The sequence below is a fragment of the Schistocerca americana genome, chromosome 4, assembly GCF_021461395.2.
Source record: "Schistocerca americana isolate TAMUIC-IGC-003095 chromosome 4, iqSchAmer2.1, whole genome shotgun sequence".
Taxonomy (NCBI): Eukaryota; Metazoa; Arthropoda; class Insecta; order Orthoptera; family Acrididae; genus Schistocerca; species Schistocerca americana.
The window spans coordinates 523,903,114-523,928,817 of record NC_060122.1 but is presented as its reverse complement, the minus strand read 5'-3'; the positions used below and the strand labels follow the sequence as shown (position 1 = coordinate 523,928,817).

The 25,704-nt window shown below is 38.9% G+C and overlaps 1 protein-coding gene across 1 annotated transcript in view; it reads left to right on the top strand.

The window, feature by feature from the left end:
• Positions 1 to 25,704, top strand: part of LOC124613910 (cadherin-23) — a 356,576-nt gene that overhangs the window by 247,782 nt on the left and 83,090 nt on the right. Inside the window, exons 23-24 of the mRNA XM_047142660.1 lie at positions 3,115 to 3,303; positions 7,082 to 7,214. Of these exons, the coding sequence (XP_046998616.1) occupies positions 3,115 to 3,303; positions 7,082 to 7,214 (322 nt within the window). The remainder of the gene's footprint in view (positions 1 to 3,114; positions 3,304 to 7,081; positions 7,215 to 25,704) is intronic.

Below are 25,704 nucleotides of genomic sequence, written 5' to 3'. Positions count from 1 at the left end.
TTGTTCCTTTTTGCCATCTGCCATGTTTCCTTGTCATTTAAAGGTTATTTATTAAACTAATAGCAATGCAGCTAATCATTCTTTACAGAATTCATTTATTTATTGTTTTATGAACATTTCACATAATAAAACTGCTAACCATAATGATATGATTCTTGCAAAATATTTTGTATGCATCCAGCTACTCCTGTCAGTTCAAACTGCAAAGCTAATAACAAAGAAAATCACAGTTTCAAATATTAACATTGTATGGTAGTGCAAATAAAAGTGCATGTAACCAACTTGAACAAATACACAGTGTCTCAAGAAAGACGCACAGGAGGGGTCTGTGGCTTGCATGGTATGGCCAGTGGCTGCCAACTATGCATCTGCCGGCTGCTGCTGTGCCCAATTCTCAGATACTAACCTGCCAGCAGTCAGCTGCGTGCACGCTTCCTGAGTTAAGCATCATCAACATTGCCATCTGATTAAATTAAGCTTACCTTTATTTACAGTAGGTGCTCAAAATGATGTCCCTCTGTGGTTAGAGCAGCCTGACGTCTCCTATACACATTAGAAAACACTTGGCAAATTTTGGGAGGCCAGTCAACTATCCTATCATCAAAAACACTTTGTATTGCTGTCATAGAAGCATTGGGGATGTGTTTTCTTGCATTGTCCTGTATGAAATAACCCTACATCTAGGTGTTAGCTCTTGAGAAAAAGGGAACAGTATATTGTTCACATACCTGTCAGAATGTATTGTTTCATGGAAAAAGATTGGCCTAATAATTTGTCTTGCACAAATTGCACACCAAACTCCTGTTTTCACATCATGTAATTCATGAAGATTTTCACAGCTCCAACATTGCTTGTTCTGAGAATTTATGTAGCCTGACAAATGCAGCCATGCTTCATGAGGAAATAAAGCATCTAAGGGACAACTTCCCTGTCATGCGCAGACTGTAGCAGTCAGTTGCAATAACAACATTGAGCAACAGTTTCTGAGTTCCTCAGTTGAGCACTACCTTTATTCTGCATGGTTCCAGTTTCAGTTTGTACACAGCTCTGTCAGCAGATGCTCTTGATACACCAATCTGAAGTGCCAAATGGCACAGAAATCTTCTCAGACTTCTTTCCAAGGCCTCCCCTATCCCACCTACTTTATTTTCAGTCAAAACTCGAGGTGTTCTAGGCCTTCATCTGTGTAACACAGATTAGTCTCTCGAAATATCTTCGAATCATTGGAGACATGCACACTGGGCAATTTTCACATGAATTCTACATATTATTCTGTTTTTGCATAGTTCAATACAAGAAGTACTTATTGCTCCTTCATGTATACCATATCAAATGGAAATTTGACAGGAATCTCAAAACAAAACACCCGAACACAATATAGAAGACATGTGCATGGTGTTTCTGTCTGAGGACTGGGCCCAGTGATGTATGGGCAGGGAAAGCCCCGGACTCGGAGCAGTTGCAATAATGATGTCTAGTAACAATATTTGAAGCGATTAAATTTGACAAAAAAAGTCAAAAGGATACACCAGTACCCTTAGTCACACAGTGTAGGGGGCATGTCCAAAGTATTAGTGTCCAAGAACTATGCACAGACACAGCAGTAGCAGCTGGTAAACGCGCCACGTGACCTGCGGACATGGACATCTTTCGTGAGACACACTGTATGACACAGACAAAATTCTTAAACGGATATTATTTTTAAGCAGCATTCATTTTTTATTCATATTTGCATCATATTCACTGATGAATTAAATTTATTTAGATTCCCAAATAATAGTATTATTCAGTTGGTGACAACTTCCTCTGAGATAAAACGTTCTGTTGCCATTCTCTTCATAAACAAAATTCTTGTTACTCTCATTTGTGCATCTCTGTAAACTTTCTGACCCCTCCCATTCAACAGAAAGTAATGAACTGAGCAATGTGTCAATTCCCTCTTAAAGGTTAATGGCCCAGATTGTCCTTATTTCATTATAATAACCTAGCCTTTCCTGATCTTGAATGGGAATTAGAACCTCTCAAAAATTTATGTCCACTTTTTAAATATTGTATTCTTTTTGATTTTATGGTTGCTCTTCCTAAGAGGCAGCTTTGGCCTTGTACATAAATGTTGTATGGCTCCTTTCCTTAATTGAGACATTCAGTAACATTATCAGCTATACCTTTTCTCTGTTTGGTCATAAGCAATCTACTCACAGTGCAGTGACATTCAAATCCATATTAAAAATACTACTTTGCTGTGTCAGACTGAAAGTGTAGGAGACATAGAAAGATAGATTTGACATATCTCTACAAATTATTTATTCCATGCTCTACATTAGATATGTGTTGAAGTTGTCACAGATGGGGAACCTGTTTTGTACTTGGGTGCACAAACATGGAAAATCTGTCAAAATATCATAACCAGGTTGGCCAGTCCACATGTTGTTGATCATTAATTTAGTGCATCAGTGCAAACCAGGCACAATTTACTGATTTCCAGCAAGTTAGAACATGAGGGATTCAGCTTTATGAGGTGATTGCAAAAGTATAGTATGATGATAGTATAAAATATTAGAGTCTCCAAATATACCTATTGGAAAGCATAGTTCAAGTGTGACTTACAAAAATATCTGTCTGTATGAATGCGTGGCATCAGCTCCACAATCTCACACCAAGAGGCTACTGCTGTATATAATCAGGTCTAGTTCAAGAAATATTTCCATACAACTGATATATTATTTGGCACCTTCCCTCCCATTTTTCCACATAAGGATCATATCATTTGGTGCCACTCACCACCCCATGCCCAATTCATAACCTTCCACATACGTTAGTTGTTTTTCCTTGGTTCTTGGTAAGATCTTTAAAAGTAAAACTAAATCTGGTGAGTGTGAAAATGGGTTGTTTTCAGTACTAATTATGATACACCCTTGTAGAAATTTTTGGAAGGGGGGTGTGTCTGGCACACCTCTCATCTTGGTACCCCAAGTGGCTGCTTGTGTTAGTCCCTGAATATAGTGTCAATCAAAAAAATTTTGGTTCATCCTCATGCGATCTTAGTTTGAATATGAAACATGTATAAGCAATGAAAAATGCCATTTTTATTGCAACTTTTTAAACTACTTTCAGAACACAACTGTTGGTAGTAGTATTGTTCAAGTAGAAGCTGTTGACTATGATGTCGGATTGAATGCAGCTGTTCGTTATCGGTTAAAACCAGACCCAACAGGAAGTTGGAAAACATTTCACATTAATGACAAAACAGGAGTTATTGAGCTGAAAGAACCACTAGATCGAGAGAAACAGAAGATTTATGAGGTAAATACTGATTCTGTTTCCACTCCATTAAGCCTAATTTGTACAGCTGTAGCCCATAACTTTTAGTAACAGGCATACTAATTTTCCTACTTTTGTAAATGTGCTTTGTTATAATTTACTTAAAATTATCTCAAATGGAAAATTAGCTCAATAAAACTGTAAAATTGCTGCCTGTACCTGGCCATGCTTTTCTGTGGCTCCGTCTGCTTAAATGCAAAAGAAAGAAAAGAGAAAGTACACATTTATAATATGCTTAGGAATTGGATATACATCCTAATCTCCTTCTCTCCCCCATCTTTGTCTATGTCTCCCACTCCCATTCTTTGTCCAGTTCCTTCTCCTTCCCCCCCCCCCCCCTCCCCTCCTCTGCCCATCACCTTCTCTACCCTCTCTTCATCTCCTCCTGCCCCCTTTCTATCCTCTCTCACTCCATGACTGCTACCCCCCTTTCCTGTCCATCTTTTCCGTACCCCTCTCTCTCCATTTCCTTCTGCCCCTTCTCTCTGCCCATCTTCTCCTTCCAGTTTTCTATTTCCATTTCCTCCCACCCCTTTGCCCATATACTCCCCCCCCCCCCTCCACCACTCTCTGACCTTGAGTTTTGGTTATCGTTATTGCAAATTCATTGGATTCTTTAGTAATATTCCAATCATAAACCAATAAGCTATAATTACTGCTTTCCTGTCTGATAATAAAATTTAAATATTGTATATTTTACATGTATATTTATATATTAAAAAGTGTATAGTATATATGTATCTAAACATTATTACTATAATGTGTAAATATGTGAAGTAAATCATTTTGAGATTTTTGATAACAATTTTTTCCCTTTGCATGCTACATAAATATATTTATATATTTTTTATTAAAAATGTGCATATATTAAGGAATTAGTAAAGAAGAAGTAAATCATTTTGAGATTTTTATAACAATGTTTTCCCTTTGCATGTTACATAAATAGACTTATATATTTTTTATTAAAAATGTACAAATATTAAAGAATTAGATACATAAAAACATGCTCTTATTAGAATTCAATGTTTTCTCAAAATTTCAAAGCAGTTGCTCAAGAAATTTAGAAGATTAATGATTTTGAACGAACCAACATTTACATTTTTATATTTCCTCTTTTGTTACATATATATTAAATACAGGGTGTTACAAAAAGGTACGGCCAAACTTTCAGGAAACATTCCTCACACACAAATAAAGAAAAGATGTTATGTGGACATGTGTCCGGAAATGCTTAATTTCCATGTTAGAGCTCATTTTAGTTTCTTCCACCTACGCTCAATGGAGCACGTTATCATGATTTCATACGGGATACTCTACCTGTGCTGCTAGAAGATGTGCCTCTGCAAGTACGACACAACATGTAGTTCATGCATGATGGAGCTCCTGCACATTTCAGTCGAAGTGTCCGTACGCTTCTCAACAACAGATTCGGTGACCGATGGATTGGTGGAGGCGGACCAATTCCATGGCCTCCACACTCTCCTGACCTCAACCCTCTTGACTTTCATTTATGGGGGCATTTGAAAGCTCTTGTCTGCACAACCCCGGTACCAAATGTAGAGACTCTTCGTGCTTGTATTGTGGATGGCTGTGATACATTACGCCATTCTCCAGGGCTGCATCAGCGCATCAGGGATTCCATGCGACGGAGGGTGGATGCATGTATCCTCACTAACGGAGGACATTTTGAACATTTCCTGTAACAAAGTGTTTGAAGTCACGCTTGTACGTTCTGTTGCTGTGTGTTTCCATTCCATGATTAATGTGATTTGAAGAGAAGTAATAAAATGAGCTCTAACATGGAAAGTAAGCATTTTGGAACACACGTCCACATAACATATTTTCTTTCTTTGTGTGTGAGGAATGTTTCCTGAAAGTTTGGCCATACCTTTCTGTAACACCCTGTATATACCAGATGACATTCCAATAGACATGTAAGCACTTGAGTATTTGAATACAACAGTATGTCAAAACTTGAAAGCAATCGATGAAGAACTTTCAGAGATTTGAGATGCTGAAGAAACGAACAGCTAAGTTTGTACTTTTATAGAAAATAAAGATATTCCTAATCACAAATCTGTGAAAGTTTTTGATCAACTGCTTTGAAATTTGGTGCAATATTTCATTGGTATATACAGCTGTTTTTATTTGTCTATTTTTTAAATATATAAAATATGTAAACTCATATAAATTTAATAATAGGGAAGCATTGTTACAAAAAATCTCAAGAAGTTACATACCCACATGTTATCAATCATATATTAAAGAATTAGGTACCCAAAAAGTGCCCTTATTGGAATTCAATATTGTGTCAAAATTTCAAAGCAGTTGGTCAAGAAGTTTTGGAGATTAACAGTTTTTAACAATATACTTAGAAGGAGAGACAGCATTGGTCGTATTTTTTTGTTTTATTAACCGCAAAATCGATTTTCAGTCACTTAGTGACCATACTCAGTGCTGTAATATACAATTTAAATTGGTAGGCACTGGTGTCAACAAGCTTGGCGCGATCACATAAACTGAGAACTCATGGAGTCACCAATCAATAGTTTTTAACAAATCAGTATTCACATTTTATAATATTTCCCTTTCATTACATTTATATTACAGATATACCACCGGAGTTCGAGTAGGCATATAAAAACATGTGGTCTTCAAATACAATGTTGTGTCCAAATCTCAAAACAATCAATGATGAACTTCTGGAGATTTGAGATTTTGGAAAAATTAACATCTACATTTCTATTTACATAGAAGCTATAAATGTTCCTAGTCACAAATCTCCAAAAGTTTTTGACTGACTGCTTTAAAATTTTGACACAACAATGCATTGGAATACAAGTCCAGTTTTTCATGCCTATTTTTAAAATTATATGATAACAAGTCTGGTTTTTTATACCTATTTTTAGATATATATGATATACATTTTTTATAAATTTAACAATGGAATGCAATGTTGTGTCAAAATTTCAAAGCAATTGGTCAAGAACTTTTGAGGTACATGATTTTGGACAGACAAACATTTACATATTTATATAAGTGAGACAGAATTTCTGTGCAGATCTTACCTTCGTAAGTTAAAATTTCAGTACTCTTGTGTATTTTTATCTGAACCTGCCGACTGTACTTAGAATTATTTAATATTCATGTAACTATTTTTCCCCATCAGCTTTGTAAGATATAACTGAATGAGTCGGTTTTAATCGTGCTATATCAAAGGTCATGATGTTAAAGAAAACAAAGTCTTCTAGAAAGTAGTACAGAAAGGCTGTTTACACAATTTGTCATTCCTCCCACATGAATGTAGTTATATTTATAGTCGAACTTTAAGAATACAATAAATGCAACCTTAGTGCATTTTTCATTTTCTGGTTTCAAATGACACTGATAAACAGCACAAAACAAATTGTTCTAATACAATATCCACCTACTTACTGTATGCAGGATGCTATAGGATGACAACTTGTAACTCTAATGATGTCTGGCTGTAATCCCTCTTACTATCAATAATTCACTAATTCGGTTTCTTCCAGCTCATGTTTCACTTAGATATCCTCCTTTCATCAATATATTTCAAATAAAGTATCAATATGTAGACAACACATATGTGTATGTGAAAGAGATAGTAGTAGTTCATCATATCTTCTTTCTTTTCTATTTGTTCTGTCATATTTAATAACATTATGCTTTGTGTACTATACATCTCTCTTCTGCCTATATAATGATTATACTAAAGCTGCAAATTTTTATTTTGTTTTAGCTAAGGGTTGAAGCATATGACTTAGGTATACCAACGCCACTCTCATCAGATCTTGATCTTATTGTTTATGTGAGGAATGTCAATGACTTTGAACCACAGTTCCTCATAGATGAGTACTTGGTTAATTTTACTGGTGAGTTTCTTGGACCAGTTATTATTATGTGTTTTAAGCCACTTTCTATAGAATTACATAAATATTGAATTAAATGCTACTAGTTAAAGAGTTCCAAAACAACATACATTCATTGCATTTACCTAGTGGTCACACAGAATCTGAATCTCCCTACAGGATATGTAAAATTAGATGTTACAAGCAAAAATAAATGAATAATCAAATACACAGACATAACAAAAAAATTTATCTAGTAGTGTTGGTGAGAGTCAAGTCATAAATCTTAACATCCTTCGTGGTTATATACAAATATGCAATTGAAAAAAATATGTTTTGGCTCATTCCACATCTTTGGACTTAACACCTGTACAGTTTTCACTGAAGTATTAACATAAAAATAATGAACAGATAGACTTGAATATGGCATTATGTAGAGTGAGAGTTTGATGATGTGATCCATGTTGACTTGCCACTAAACAAACGGCCAGGAGGTGTTACAGACAGAACAAAACCTTAAATTTTCATGGAATGACTGTTTTGCTGATTGTGAAGTGGAGAGGAAATATGCAGCAAAAATGGCAATTGGAAATGGGGTGAAATAGTTTTTATTTATTTATTTATTTTTTATTTTAATTAATTTATTTATTTTCAAAACAAACTGTTCCATGAAAAATGCAAGATTAATTTTCACCATGATAACTATATGAAATCATTACCATATAATTAATATATGGAAGGAAACATTCCACGTGGGAAAAATTATATATAAAAACAAAGATGAGGTGACTTACCGAACAAAAGCGCTGGCAGGTCGATAGACACACAAACAAACACAAACATACACACAAAATTCAAGCTTTCGCAACAAACTGTTGCCTCATCAGGAAAGAGGGAAGGAGAGGGGAAGACGAAAGGAAGTGGGTTTTAAAGGAGAGGGTAAGGAGTCATTCCAATCCCGGGAGCGGAAAGACTTACTTTAGGGGGAAAAAAGGACAGGTATACACTCGCACACATGCACATATCCATCCACACATACAGACACAAGCAGACATATTTAAAGACAAAGAGTTTGGGCAGAGATGTCAGTCGAGGCAGAAGTGTAGAGGCAAAGAAGTTGTTGAAAGACAGGTGAGGTATGAGTGGCGGCAACTTGAAATTAGCGGAGATTGAGGCCTGGCGGATGACGAGAAGAGAGGATATACTGAAGGGCAAGTTCCCATCTCCGGAGTTCGGATAGGTTGGTGTTGGTGGGAAGTATCCAGATAACCCGGACGGTGTAACACTGTGCCAAGATGTGCTGGCCGTGCACCAAGGCATGTTTAGCCACAGGGTGATCCTCATTACCAACAAACACTGTCTGCCTGTGTCCATTCATGCGAATGGACAGTTTGTTGCTGGTCATTCCCACATAGAATGCGTCACAGTGTAGGCAGGTCAGTTGGTAAATCACGTGGGTGCTTTCACACGTGGCTCTGCCTTTGATCGTGTACACCTTCCGGGTTACAGGACTGGAGTAGGTGGCGGTGGGAGGGTGCATGGGACAGGTTTTGCATCGGGGGCGGTTACAAGGATAGGAGCCAGAGGGTAGGGAAGGTGGTTTGGGGATTTCATAGGGATGAACTAACAGGTTACGAAGGTTAGGTGGACGGCAGAAAGACACTCTTGGCGGAGTGGGGAGGATTTCATGAAAGATGGATCTCATTTCAGGGCAGGATTTGAGGAAGTCGTATCCCTGCTGGAGAGCCACATTCAGAGTCTGGTCCAGTCCCGGAAAGTATCCTGTCACAAGTGGGGCACTTTTGTGGTTCTTCTGTGGGGGATTCTGGGATTGAGGGGACGAGGAAGTGGCTCTGGTTATTTGCTTCTGTACCAGGTCGGGAGGGTAGTTGCGGGATGCGAAAGCTGTTTTCAGGTTGTTGGTGTAATGATTCAGGGATTCCGGACTGGAGCAGATTCGTTTGCCACGAAGACCTAGGCTGTAGGGAAGGGACCGTTTGATGTGGAATGGGTGGCAGCTGTCATAATGGAGGTACTGTTGCTTGTTGGTGGGTTTGATGTGGACGGACGTGTGAAGTTGGCCATTGGACAGGTGGAGGTCAACGTCAAGGAAAGTGGCATGGGATTTGGAGTAGGACCAGGTGAAACTGATGGAACCAAAGGAGTTGAGGTTGGAGAGGAAATTCTGGAGTTCTTCTTCACTGTGAGTCCAGATCATGAAGATGTCATCAATAAATCTGTACCAAACTTTGGGTTGGCAGACTTGGGTAACCAAGAAGGCTTCCTCTAAGCGACCCATGAATAGGTTGGCGTACGAGGGGGCCATCCTGGTACCCATGGCTGTTCCAAATCCCATGCCACTTTCCTTGACGTTGACCTCCACCTGTCCAATGGCCAACTTCACACGTCCGTCCACATCAAACCCACCAACAAGCAACAGTACCTCCATTATGACAGCTGCCACCCATTCCACATCAAACGGTCCCTTCCCTACAGCCTAGGTCTTCGTGGCAAACGAATCTGCTCCAGTCCGGAATCCCTGAATCATTACACCAACAACCTGAAAACAGCTTTCGCATCCCGCAACTACCCTCCCAACCTGGTACAGAAGCAAATAACCAGAGCCACTTCCTCGTCCCCTCAATCCCAGAATCCCCCACAGAAGAACCACAAAAGTGCCCCACTTGTGACAGGATACTTTCCGGGACTGGACCAGACTCTGAATGTGGCTCTCCAGCAGGGATACGACTTCCTCAAATCCTGCCCTGAAATGAGATCCATCCTTCATGAAATCCTCCCCACTCCGCCAAGAGTGTCTTTCCGCCGTCCACCTAACCTTCGTAACCTGTTAGTTCATCCCTATGAAATCCCCAAACCACCTTCCCTACCCTCTGGCTCCTATCCTTGTAACCGCCCCCGATGCAAAACCTGTCCCATGCACCCTCCCACCGCCACCTACTCCAGTCCTGTAACCCGGAAGGTGTACACGATCAAAGGCAGAGCCACGTGTGAAAGCACCCACGTGATTTACCAACTGACCTGCCTACACTGTGACGCATTCTATGTGGGAATGACCAGCAACAAACTGTCCATTCGCATGAATGGACACAGGCAGACAGTGTTTGTTGGTAATGAGGATCACCCTGTGGCTAAACATGCCTTGGTGCACGGCCAGCACATCTTGGCACAGTGTTACACCGTCCGGGTTATCTGGATACTTCCCACCAACACCAACCTATCCGAACTCCGGAGATGGGAACTTGCCCTTCAGTATATCCTCTCTTCTCGTCATCCGCCAGGCCTCAATCTCCGATAATTTCAAGTTGCCGCCACTCATACCTCACCTGTCTTTCAACAACTTCTTTGCCTCTACACTTCTGCCTCGACTGACATCTCTGCCCAAACTCTTTGTCTTTAAATATGTCTGCTTGTGTCTGTATGTGTGGATGGATATGTGCGTGTGTGCGAGTGTATACCTGTCCTTTTTTCCCCCTAAGGTAAGTCTTTCCGCTCCCGGGATTGGAATGACTCCTTACCCTCTCCTTTAAAACCCACTTCCTTTCGTCTTCCCCTCTCCTTCCCTCTTTCCTGATGAGGCAACAGTTTGTTGCGAAAGCTTGAATTTTGTGTGTATGTTTGTGTTTGTTTGTGTGTCTATCGACCTGCCAGCGCTTTTGTTCGGTAAGTCACCTCATCTTTGTTTTTATATATAATTTTTACCATATAATTATGTATATTTTTCCTTGGTAGTATGTGAAAGTGGAGAAGACACTGGACAGTTTATGATTTTTTCAGTGTTTCTGAAGAACATTTTACTAGTTGTTGTTGTTGTGGTCTTCAGTCCTGAGACTAGTTTGATGCAGCTCTCCATGCTACTCTATCCTGTGCAAGCTTCCTCATCTCCCAGTACCTACTGCAGCCTACATCCTTCTGAATCTGCTTAGTGTATTCATCTCTTGGTCTCCCTCTACGATTTTTACCCTCCACGCTGCCCTCCAACACTAAATTGGTGATCCCGTGATGTCTCAGAATATGTCCTACCGACCGATCCCTTCTTCTAGTCAAGTTGTGCCACAAGCTCATCTTCTCCCCAATTCTATTCAATACCTCCTCATTAGTTACGTGATCTACCCATCTAATCTTCAGCATTCTTCTGTAGCACCACAATTCGAAAGCTTCTATTCTCTTCTTGTCTAAACTATTTATCGTCCACGTTTCACTTCCATACAAATACTTTCAGAAACGACTTCCTGACATTTAAATCTATACTCGATATTAAAAAATTTCTCTTCTTCAGAAACGCTTTCCTTGCCATTGCCAGTCTACATTTTATATCCTCTCTACTTCGACCATCATCAGTTATTTTGCTCCCCAAATAGCAAAATTCCTTTACTACTTTAAGTGTCTCATTTCCTAATCTAATTCCCTCAGCATCACCTGACTTAATTCGATTACATCCCATTATCCTCATTTTGCTTTTGTTGATGTTCATCTTATACCCTCCTTTCAAGACACTGTCCATTCCATTCAACTGCTCTTCCAAGTCCTTTGCTGTCTCTGACAGAATTACAATGTCGTCGGCAAACCTCAAAGTTTTTATTTCTTCTCCATGGATTTTAATACCTACTCTGAACTTTTCTTTTGTTTCCTTTACTGCTTGCTCAATATGCAGAGTGAATAACATTGGGGAGAGGCTACAACCCTGTCTCACTCCCTTCCCAACCACTGCTTCCCTTTCATACCCCTCGACTCTTATAACTGCCATCTGCTTTCTGTACAAATTGTAAATAGCCTTTCGCTTCCTGTATTTTACCCCTGCCACCTTCAGAATTTGAAAGTGAGTATTCCAATCAACATTGTCAAAAGCTTTCTCTAAGTCTACAAATGCTAGAAATGTAGGTTTGCTTTTCCTTAATCTTTCTTCTAAGATAAGTCATAGGGTCAGTATTGCCTCATGTGTTCCAACATTTCTACCGAATCCAAACTGATCTTCCCCGAGGTCGGCTTCTATCAGTTTCCATTTGTCTGTAAAGAATTCGCGTTAGTATTTTGCAGCTGTGACTTATTGAACTGATAGTTTGGTAATTTTCACATCTGTCAACACCTGCTTTCTTGGGATTGGAATTATTATATTCTTCTTGAAGTCTGAGGGTATTTCACCTGTCTCATATATCTTGCTCACCAGATGGTAGAGTTTTGTTATGGCTGGCTCTCCCAAGGCTATCAATAGTTCTAATGGAATGTTGGTTACTCCGGGAGCCTTGTTTCGACTTAGGTCTTTCAGTGCTCTGTCAAACTCTTCACGCAGTATCATATCTCCCATTTCATCTTCATCTACATCCTCTTCCATTTGCATAATATTGTCCTCCAGTACATCACCCTTGTATAGACCCTCTATATACTCCTTCCACCTTTCTGCTTTCCCTTCTTTGCTTAGAACTGGGTTTCCATCAAAGCTCTTGATATTCATGCAAGTGGTTCTCCTTTCTCCAAAGGTCTCTCTAATTTTCCTGTAGGCAGTATCTATCCTACCCCTAGTGAGATAAGCCTCTACATCCTTACATTTGTTCTCTGGCCATCCCTGCTTAGCCATTTTGCACTTCCTGTCGATATCATTTTTGAGACATTTGTATTCCTTTTTGCCTGCTTCATTTACTGCATTTTTATATTTTCTCCTTTCATCAATTAAAGTCGGTATTTTTTCTGTTACCAAAGGGTTTCTACTAGCCCTCGTCTTTTTACCTATTTGATACTCTGCTGCCTTCACTATTTCATCCCTCAAAGCTACCCATTCTTCTTCTACTGTACTTCTTTCCCCCATTCCTGTCAATTGTTCCCTTACGCTCTCCCTGAAACTCTGTACAACCTCTGGTTCTTTCAGTTTATCCAGGTCCCATCTCCTTAAGTTCCCACCTTTTTGCAGTTTCTTCAGTTTTAATCTACAGTTCATAACCAATAGATTGTGGTCAGAGTCCACATCTGCTCCTGGAAATGTCTTACAATTTAAAACCTGGTTCCTAAATCTCTGTCTTACCATTGTAAAATCTATCTGATACCTTTTAGTATCTCCAGGGTTCTTCCATATATACAACCTTCTTTCATGGTTCTTGAACCAAGTGTTAGCTATGATTAAGTTATGCTCTGTGCAAAATTCTACCAGGCGGCTTCCTCTTTCATTTCTTAGCCCCAATCCATATTCACCTACTATGTTTCCTTCTCTCCTTTTTCCTACTCTCTAATTCCAGTCACCCATGACTATTAAATTTTCGTCTCCCTTCACTACCTGAATAATTTCTTTTATCTCATCATACATTTCATCAATTTCCTCATCATCTGCAGAGCTAGTTGGCATATAAAGTTGTACTACTGTAGTAGGCGTGAGTTTTGTGTCTATCTTGGCCACAATAATGCGTTCACTATGCTGTTTGTAGTAGCTTACTTGTACTCCTATTTTTTTTATTCATTATTAAACCTACTCCTGCATTACTCCTATTTGATTTTGTATTTATAACCCTTTATTCATCTGACCAAAAATCTTGTTCCTCCTGCCACCGAACTTCACTAATTCCACTATATCTAACTTTAACCTATCCATTCCCCTTTTTAAATTTTCTAACCTACCTGCCCGATTAAGGGATCTGAAATTCCACACTCCGATTCGTAGAACACCAGTTTTCTTTCTCCTGATAACGAAGTCCTCCTGAGTAGTCCCCGCCTGGAGATCTAAATGGGGGACTATTTTACCTCTGGAATATTTTACCCAAGAGGACGCCATCATTATTTAATCATACAGTAAAGCTGCATGCCCTCGGGAAAAATTATGGCTGTAGTTTCCCCTTGCTTTCAGCCATTCGCCGTACCAGAAAAGCAAGGCCATTTTGGTTAGTGTTACAAGGCTAGATCAGTCAATCATCCAGACTGTTGCCCCTGCAACTACTGAAAAGGCTGCTGCCCCTCTTCAGGAACCACACGTTTGTCTGGCCTCTCAACAGATACCCCTCTGTTGTGGTTGCACCTACGGTATGGCTATCTGTATCATTGAGGCACGCAAGCCTCCCCACCAATGGCAAGGTCCATGGTTCATGGTACGTAAAGTTTATTGAAACTTTATTCTTTGGTTCCTTCAAGTACAACGGACTAGTATACCGAGTTTGGAAGACTGACTGCTTTGTGTGCCAGTGGAGTAAAATGTACCATTGGGATAACAAGTAAAGGAAAACAATATTAATTCACCATCAGTACCTAGCATGGTACAATAAAAGCACTTTGTGCCAAGTCCATATTATTAACAGATAACATATATGCTATTAAAAGCACATATATTTACCAGATGTTTGAGAGTTTCAGTGAAACTCTTGGAATCACATATTATGATTTCTTGCTACGTTCTTTGGTTAGATGGCTCATTATAAAGAAGCAATAAAAGACTGGCAATTATAAAATACCTTTTGCTAGGAAGAGAGAGCTTTTTTAAGGCAGAGCACAAACTGTAGTCAAGACCTGAATCTCAATTACCATCAATATTGCACAATTCTCTGGTCTGTTATTACAAATCAGAACACAAGCACTACACACTCTCCACAAATAATGAAAAGCAATGTGGAATGTTATTACAAAACATACAAACAATGACAACAATGTGAATGGTAACTGCATCAAAAATGATGGTACACTGAAATCGTTGATCTTGATTATTTCCTCTTTCCTTCCTTTTCCTCAGTCCATTTTCTCATGCTATTTTTTCTTCTCTTCATTTTCCAACTATCTAGTTCCAGTCACACATCACATTTAAATTTTCATCTCCTTTAACTATCTGAATGATTTCCTGTATGCCATTGTATATTCCTCAATATCTTCATGATCTGTGAAGGTACTTGCCATGTAAACTTGTACCATTGTGGTCAGTTTTGCTGTTGTGTCAGTCTTGGCTACGATAATGCATTCACTGTATTATTTATAGTTACTTACTCACATTTTTATTTTCTTATTCATTATTAGGACTATTTCTGCTTATCCTTATTTGATTTTGTATTGATAACTCTGTACTAATCTTACCAGAATTTATATTCTACCTGCCACCACCTCTTATTAATTCCCACTATATTTAACTTCAACCAGTCCATTTTCCCTGTTAAATTCTCTAACCTACCAACATAATTAAGAGTTTTAAGAGTCCACACTCACTTGCAGAATGCCAGTTTGTTTTTCTTGATGACACCATCCTCCTAAATAGCCCCTGAATGGAGATCTGACTGGGAGAATATTTTACTCCACAACATTTCACCCACCTGGATACAGTAGAGTTACATGCCCTCAGGGAAAAAAGGCCTTAGGTTTTCCTTCTTTCTAGCTGTTCACAGTACCAGCACACCAAGACCATGTTGGCTAATGTTATAAGCGTAGATCTGTCATCCACACTGTTGCCCCTACAACTACTGAAAAGGCTGCTGCCCCCATTCATGAACCACAGGCTAGTCTGGCCTCTCCACAAATACTCCTCTATTGGTACAGCTATCTGTGTTATTGAGGCACAAGAGCTACCTCAGCAAGGTCCATATTATGGTTGAGCACTGCTTCTGCTCTTTGAATATCTAGAGAAACAAAATTGTACTGCTGTTTTATGCTATATTTGTAAAACATATTCAGTAATAGAACATTACGTAACGTTACTTCTAGTTGGAATATATTTGTGTTTTAGTGTAAGAAATGTTCATAGCAGTAATATCTGTCCACTGCCTGCTGTACGCAGTAGCTTTACAGGAACACTAAATAAATGAATAACAAAACATTGCACTCACTGATAATCAAGCAAATGCAGATGGAATAGATTTACTGTGGTAGATGCTGCAATGCACCACCGAGAAATATTAGTTTCAACATTATGAAAGGATAGTTGATACTCACCATGTAGATGCTGAGTCACATATAGAAACAACAAAAATACTGCCAGAAAGTGAGCTTTCAGCCAACAAGGGCTTCATCGAAAATAGACAAAACACACATACACACACACACACACACACACACACACACACACACACACACACACAAAAAAAAAAATGCCACTCACATCACATGACCACAGTCTCTGGCTGCTGATCCCAAATCTGGGCTCAGGACAGATCCCCTGCAGAGGAAGGTATTCAAGACCTGGCCAGTTACCAAAGCCTTTGATAGAATACACCACACCATTCTATACAGGATCTGGGCTCAGCAGCCAGAGACTGTGCTCATGTGGATGTGAGTTGCATTTGTGTGAGTGTGTGTGTTTGTTGTCTTCTTTTGATGTAGGCTTTGTTGACTGAAAGTTCACTTTCTGGCAGTCTTGTTTGTTGTGTCTATCTATGACTCAGCATCTCCGCTACATGGTCAGTAGCAACTATCCTTTCATGGTATTGTTACATTCCAGCCTGTATTTTCCCATCGTTTGAAATATTTCAAAAATACTGCCTCTTTGGGAGACTACGAACTTGACAAAACTATCCTTAAGTTACTTAGTATCAATCAATGACAGAATATTTCATGACAGACAAAAATATACTACAGTAACATCAGTATAATTTAAAACTGAGGTAAACGAAGCCTTTCAAGTTACAAACTCAATTCACTCCTTCCAGTATTTACAAAAGTTTTTGAGAAAGTGGCCAGTTATAGAATATTGGCTATTTTATCAAAGCAGAATTTGTTAATGGCCTCTCATCTAAGCTTTCAGTTGTCATCCCCTGCATGAAAGGTATGCAAGCCCCTGCATGAAAGGTATGCAAGACCTGGCCACGTTTAACCAAAAAAATTAACTTATTTGTATACTTTGATACAGTACACCACACAATTCTACATGGCAATCTAAAACATCATGGCATAAGTGACTTCCCTTTTCCATGAATGCTTCACAGCACTAAGCACAGTATCATATTGACAGATATGTACAGGAATTAAATTAGTCTCAGAATGGGGAAACAAAGAGAACAAAACAGATAGTCACATGAGGATCAGTATTGAGTCCAATCTTGTTATTGACCTACAAAAATGATCTTATGGTGACTTTAAAGGACAGTTCAAAAACTATTTGGTGATAACATGGACATACTGATGAGAGTTCAAACTAACTTTACTATATACACCACTTGAATGATTGCTAAACATGCCTACAGCTGGTCCACAGTAAACAGTTTAAGCCTTCATCTCATAAAGATTAATATATACAGCTATATACTTACTCATCACAGCTATGTACTTACTCATCAAACTACTGTAAAGGATGTGATAGAGGGTATTTAGCATTGCACCACATGTTAAGATCTCTTCCAATTGCAGTTGTATATGGAGCATAGGAAGAATGACTCTTTTCACAGTCCATGTGGGAGCAATATGTAGAGATGATCTTCACACCATCTTAACTTAACCATCGTAACTTAACATTGGTTCTTGAGGCTTATTATGTAGGCTTGCACTGGAAAATCAGCATGCATCTTCAGGCATCTCCAATTTCATGTTTTTCAAAATTTCTGTGATATTGTGTCACAAGTCAAACAAACCTATGATCATTCATGCCAATAATGTCCCGCCAAGGAATAAGTCTTGATGTGGTGAGGGGCTCAGTACTCAATGATCCAGATGATCAATGCAGGACGGTCTATTGCTATTAGCTGGTCAGTTGATAAGAGCAAGCCAACAGTCAGCAATGTGGGAAATAAGGTGAAGAGGATCAGTAGCTTCCAAGGCGGGTGAAGATGTGGTCTCAATGGCAAAGAAGGCAGATGAATCATTTTCCTCAGACAGTGATGCCTCAGTGGTACTAAAGGTGGAGAGGGTGGACCTCAGTATGATGGATTTAGCTGAAGAAGCAGCCCACCAAGCATAACAAAAATCCATGTCGCTTCTAACTTGCAACAAGTGACTTCATGGTCTGTGTTAAGAACCATCTGACAATTTGATCACAGATGTAACATCCCACAAAGGAGCTAAGACCCCTGCCTAATTTACTTTCAACCAAGACATGATGGTAAACACTAAACAGAAAAGTACTCCAGGAGGTAAACAATCCTCCATCACTGGAAACAGTGATGCAACTAGGCCATTGGATTCTGGAAACCTTAGAAGATCATGTAAGGAAGAGTCAGAGCTTCCTAAAACTTCTCACAGACCTACGAAAAAACCTTTGCAAGAAACATTAAACATCAACATTGAACTAAAGACTTCAGAAACTTTAACAATTGCTGGATGTGTTAAACAGATGCAACATACTCATACTAGCACTTCACAAAACCAGATACAGTGATTAGAATGCATTTGAATCAGAGGGCTACAGGATTTCTAAAGAAAACAGCTTTCATGGTCAAAAGGAATCTAACAGAACTCATAAAAATTTTTGCGTCCCCATCAGATCGAATATCATTTCTCTCATTTAGATTAGCAAACAAGGACTATTCCATCATAAATACACATGCACCTATCAAAAATGACAATAGAAAAAAATCCAGAAAAAGCTGACCACTTTTGGGAAACACTAAAAAATGAGACATCAAAAATACAAAAGCACCACATAAAATTACTCATGGGAGACTTCAGTGCAGGGATCGGCAGAGAAGAGATATACAAGGGAATAGTAGGAAAGTCTCCTTCACAGAAATGTGACAGTAAGAATGGTTAAAGGCTCATCAACTGCTGCAGAGAATTTGATTTAAAACTAATGTCAACCATTTCCAGAAAATTGCCAGGGAGAAAGAAGACCTGATCTTATCTAGTGCACACTTAGGCCCATATCAACTGGATCATGTGCCAATAACCAAACAAAACATAGATAATTCATGAACATACAAGTCAGAAGATAACTAGGCACAGATATAGACCACTGTTTAACAGAAATCAAAACCAAATTTCACCCTAAAAAACCAAACCCCAATATTAAAAAGTCCATGGAATTGAAACAAAATTTCTGTCAGACAACGAGAATGAATTTCTTAAAAAGTCTCACACAAGGAAGATGGGGAACTGGGATGAAATCAAAGAAGCAATGACAAAAATGGTACAAGGACTAGAACAACCAAGCAGAAGAAGATATAGCGAAGGGCATAAGAAATGGGAAAAACACTAAGGACTTGTACAGAGTTTTCTAAAAAGAGATACCAAGATACAAGCCAATGAGCCTACACTTCAAAGACTCGCTGTGAGTTACTATCAAAATACTTCAACACAACTAATTTTCAGACAGCCTCAAAAGGGAAACGTACCTTCAGAACCACAGTCATTGCATCAAACTGAACAATACACTGGCCAGCAGAAAAACAACAGAGTGCCAGATGGAGACAGAATATTAGCTGAGATGTGGGAACTGGGAGGGAATCAGGCAGCTTGGAGGAAGGAAGAATACTGGATGACTAGAAACAATCCATTGCCATAATTCGTTCACTGTATAAGAAGGGTGACAGAATGGACACTAATAATTACTGAGGCATACCTCTGCTTCCAGTCACCTACAAAATTATATCCAAAGGTCTACTGACTAAGACAGATCAGGCAGAACACACAACTGCTGAATACTAAGTGGGGTTCAGAAAAAGTAGATCGTGCCCAGAGCAAATTTTTATCTTGAAAACTATCCTCAAGATCAGAACAATGTGGAACCTTAACACAGTTGTTAAATTCATTGATTTCTAAAAAGGTTACAATTCTGTAGAGAGACAGACAGTATTCCTAGCACTGGAAAAAGTAGGCATTGACAAAACCACCAGACAATGACTGAACACACACTCATAGGCACAACTTTAAAACTTAAATTTCAGAATTAACACAGGAGTTCATCAGGGCAATGGGCTGTCACCCATTCTCTTCAATCTGGTCTTACACAAGGTCATGAAAGAGTGAGATAACTAAATGTGAGAGAAAAACATTGAAAAAATCCATCTAGGATAAGGAAGAGGAAGAATCGAAATGAACTGCCTCACTTTTGTTGATGACATCGTAGTAATTTCTAAAGACAAGACAGATACAAAGAGATTGATAGAAACACAGAAACACTACATGAAATTGTAGCTAAAACTGTATTAGAAATGTCAAAAATATGAGAAAATGGAATACACTGAACATAAACACAACAGAGAAAAATATATGGAAACAGAACACGGAAACATAAAAAGAGTTGGTAAGTTTAAGTATATTGCAGAATAGATGATACAATCAAATGTGTTTGATAACACCACAAGTAAAGAAAGATCAAAAGACAATGGAATTAGCATACAAACTCATCCGAAACCAATATAATAAAAGATCAGTATCATTCCAGGCAAATATGAAACATTATGCAACAGTAATTAAACCATAAGCACTTTACTGATCTGAATGCCTAACACTGAATAAAAGGTATGAACAAGAAGAACTAGAAAAGAAAGAAAGGAAAATACTCTGAAAAATTTTAGGGCCACAAAAAAACAAAATTATGACTGGTCAAAGAGGAGAAATGGAGGTCTATACAGGAACATAGAAACTATCACAGACACAATAAGAAAGAGCAGATTAAAATTTTATGATCATATTTACAGAATGGATGACAAAATGCTAATGAAGAAAATTTATTACTTCATTTCCAAATTTTAATAAAATCACAGAATTGCTGGAAGAGACAAGAAGGGACTTGAGAAAACTTAATGCCATAGAAGACATCAAACAGGACAGGGACTATTTCAGGCTACTGATCAATGCTGCAAAACTTTCTGTCCACCAACAAAATTCACAACCTAGGAAGGTTATGTTGAATGAACAAAGGTAGGCCATCAGTAAAAGCATGAAGAAGTTCTGGGGAGAAAAAAATTGTATCGTTGTGTTGGTTCTAAGCTGTCTACAATTGGTCAAATTCCATAACAAAAAAAAATACATTCAACCTCCCTTGTTAATCCTATTAGCCATGTGTCCCACACACTTCAATTAAATTTTAAAATGGGATGCTCTAGCATGTAGACTTTGTACCCAGTATCCTGCCCATGAACCAAAATCTGTCGCTTGCCTTACCTGTGACTGAGCCTATGTTCCATTTCATATCCCTACAAAGTGTTACACCTAGGTATTTGTATGAGTTTATTGATCCCAACTGTGATTCACTGATGTTTTAGTCACACGATATTTCTTTTCTGCAGTTTGTGAAGTGCACAATTTTATATTTCTGAACATTTAAAACAAACTGCCAATCCTCACACCACTTTGCAATCTTATCAAAATTTGACTGCAGGTTTCTTCAGACAGTACTTCATTACAGATAACTGCGTAGTCCACAAAAAACCTGAGGTTGCTATCAATATTTTCTTCTGGGTTTTGCAATATTGATGATTTCAGAATCAGTGCTGGTTGGCATTCTGTTTGAGATACTTACTGAATTTGAGCTCAGGATATATTCTAGGAGTCTACAATAAATGGACATCAGTTAGGTGGGATGATAGTTTTGTTGATCACTTCTGCTAGCCAACTCTCAGAGAGGTTTGTTACAATCATTCAGCACAGTCTTTTGTTCAACAGATGTACAGTATGTTACAATTGAAATTGGATTCGGGACAGCTGCCATTTTTGTATAGAATCTGACAGGGATTCCATAAGGTCCTGGTGTCTTGTTTAATTTTTGCCGTTTCTCAGTTCAGAGAAACTGCACTACCGTATCACTCACCTTTGCAGTGGTGGAGAGTTAAACTGGGGTGGTACTTCTGTACATTCTTTAGTAAAGGGACATTTGCAGATGGAATTCAGCATTTCTCCCTTTGCTTTGATACCCTCAATTGGAGTTTTTGCATCATCCATGAGTTTCTTGACACTAACTTTGCTGCCACTGACAGCCTTTATATACGACCTGAATTTCTTCAGATTTTGTGAGAGATATTTCCTAAGATTCTGCCACAGCAGTTATTGAAGGCTTCACTCAATACCCTCGTGACAGTCAAATGCATTTCATTCAGCATCTCTGTATCCATAGTGTTATGTTTTGTCTACAACCATTATACAGAAGTCACTGTTTCTTTAGAAGTTTCTTTTCATTGGCCATATACCATAGAGAGTTCCTCCTTCATGAAATGTTCTAATAGGTATATATCTGTCCAGTACATGGTTAAATATTCTTTTAAACTCAAATCACAGTTCTTTTTCATGCTCCTGCCAGGAGGTTAATGTTTTGAGTTTCTCTTTGTGATATAACACACCTGCCTCTCTATGGAGATTATTAAGCACATAAATCTTCATACACATTTTAGCTGTTCTTATTATTTTAGTGACCATAATTGCTACAACTGTATCATGGCCAGTGATGCCAATTTCAATAAGATGCCTTCAAAGAGGTCAGTATATTTGTTGCCATTAGGTCTAATACAAGGCTGGAAAAAAATGCAACACCCTCTACAACTGTGTTCAGTGGCACCAGGGTATAATAGGTCCATCTGAGGGGTTGTAGTGATTCATATGTCCTGGGCATCACCAATCGGACAGCACTCAGGAGACTTGTCTGAGCCCCCTCTGTCTTGATTCCACAGTCAGCAACCGTGCTGAGTTTAGAGGTGAACACGGTTTGCAACATTCATTCTAAAGTATAACCATGCCCCACTGCTGTTGAACAGCTTCAGCCATTTGAATGGGGTCGCACTGCCGGCCTACAGTAAGCTGCATGGACATATTGACAGACTGCTGCACTTAGTAGACCCAGCATGTCAGTGGTGTATCACTTTTTCAGCAGTGGTCTGTGGAACCTTCCCACACCTATAGACCAAGTTCTGGATGTACGAATAATATAAATGCGTGTCAAGATTGATGTGTATGGTATTGACCTGGGGAGCTGTTTCCAGAGTCTTTTTCCAGAGTGCTTTCACCCAAGACACTCAGGTCCCGGCCAGGCTCCGTGGGGTGGTGTGAGGGGAGGGGGGGGGGGGGGGGATGCCTCATGGTCACACTGGCTGTTTCTGCAGGGCAAAGTGACCAGTGCCCGCTACTTTGTACAGGCTGTTATCCCTATGCTACTCTCGTTTCTTTGGCAGAGAGGTGGTGTGCTTTTTCAGCATGACAGTGCTCATCCACATATGGCTGCTGAAATACTGTGTGCTCTTCATGGTAAACAACAACTGTTATGGCCAACAAGATTACCAGATGTCTTGCCAATTGAATACATATGGGGCATGATGAAATGGGAACTAACTCATTCTCCAGGGCCTGCAAGAACCATTGCTGAACTACAACAAAAGGTGCAAGATACTTAGATCAGGCTATTGCAGGTTTATTGGATCTTGATGATCATTTGCATGCAAGAATAGATGCCTGCATTTCCACCAGAATGATTTTGGTGGGGGGGGGGGGGGGGGGATAAACTTTGTACTGATGCGACTGTCAACGAAATGAACTTGTCCTTGAAGGTGTTGCATCCTTTCTTTCTAGGCAGTGTATTTCTATCCCGAGTAGATTTCCAAACTGTCTGTTCTAGGTAGTTTTCAGAGAAGGTATTTAGTAATGTTTTGCAGGCTGTTATTGTCCTGCACACTACTTACAGAAGTGTAACATTCACAGTCAGTTGTTGGATGATTAGTGTCCTGTAACAATGACAGTATGACTGGGGAACATTCATACTAGGGAACTGAGGTTTTTTCTGAAGTTGGATGAGTTTGGTCATCAGTATGATGATCCAAGTACAAGTTTATTCCCATCCTTGATAGTGATTCTTGCCCAAACAATCTCACATGCAGATCCAATTTTATCATGAAGGATTTGAGTTTCTTTGTTACTGAGACAAATACATCAGTCCATTTCCCATTAGCCTATCCTTTTTATATAGACTTATATTTGCACAAAAAATGTCACTGTTTTCAAGTTTTGGTTTTAGACCTTTCTATGTTGATGAGGTCCATTGCTTTTTAAGACTGTTTCAAACTCTGGGACTTTGTGGCATGTGCTCTGGCAGCTGATCTCAAGGATTTTAATCTTTTCATCTGTGGGGTCATTCCTTTAGGTCTCACACAAATAGTTTGGGGTGTCCTGTGGCTATTTTTATCTATATTGGAGGGAGAGTCACTAAAGCTAAAGGAAACCTTGTGTGCATCTCGCACACAATCAGGCAGCTGTAGAGCAGACTCTGATGTGTAGTGATACTAAATTAAGTCTCTAAGCATCCACACAGAATACACAAGATGATTCTTCCCTTCCTTTGCCACCATACCACTGAGGGGCTCCATTATTCAACATGTCTTAGAACTACCCTTTTGTACTTGCCTCCCCTGACACTCAGCAGGCTTCCCAGCAGTTGAAGTATGTCTGACTGGTTCAGTGTCAACTACAATAGAAAACTGGAACTAAAATTTGTTGATTGGGGGAATGGGTGCAATACCTTAGGTTCTCCATAACTCCTGCCTCTCCTCTGCAGAACTCCTAGATATACCACTGACACTTCACTCACAGTCAAGTATACGAGCAGTGATGGGTACTGCACTTCCTACAGAGGAGACATATTCACTGGAGAAGATAGTAAAGGATCCTTAAAAGAGTATCAGTTTTGAATTGTGTAGTATATTTTTGTCCATCAGTTGACACATTGATGTGTATTATTTAAGTTTCTGTAAACATTTAGCTTGTTGCTTCAGTCGGAATTTTTCAGATTTCTTCATTGTTTGTTTAAACATGGGGCAGTTTATTATTGTGCAGCATGTTCTAATACTGAAAACATTTTAAAAGAATGGAGAAAGTTATGCAGCAACTGTGGGATGTCTTCGTGTGATTCTAGGGTGTAGTGAACTGCCAAATGAATCAACAGTTCTCAGTCTTATTGCAAAGTTTAGTGAAACAAATTCAACAGTGAACATTTAGAGTGCTGGGTAACCTCATTCTGTATAATTCATTTCAGTGGTTTGTGAGAGTGAGGCTGTCAGTCAAGTGAAGTTGGTTCTTTACTGTTTCCAAGAACTGAGGGTAAGATATCTTTCAGAGTGGTGAATTATCTGATATACCCTCCATTATCACCTTTACAGAATCCAGTAAATGCATCAGCTAAAAGAAGCCAATCATGAGAAAAGTCAACATTTTGTTGACTGGTTTCTGAGAAGATGACAGGAAGACAACAGTTTTGCAAGGAACATCATCATCTTTAGTGACGAGGTGTATTTCCAGTTAAATGGTTTTGTAGATAAACAGAACTGCCGTAGGTGATAGCTGTAGTCATGAGATCATTGCAAGGCTCAAGAGGAAAAATTAATGGTAGACATTATTAGCAGTTGGACCAAGTCCTTTGTCAAATGCAGACAAAACACACAGGGCCACATGTGCATGTTTTTTCCATGTGTGAATGTGTGTGTGTTTTGTTTTGTCTATGACAGATGAAGTACTCAGCCCAACAGCTAATGAAATATAAAGCTGTATTTTTTTTCCATTATACTTGTCTGCCACTCAATGGCTCTTCTATATAGTAATCAGCTGTCCGTCCTTCTTATAGTGCTGTTTTTCCATTCAGGATTTTCCATTGTTTAAAGCTCATAATTTGACACATCAAAACCGGTGAGCTTTTCAAAGG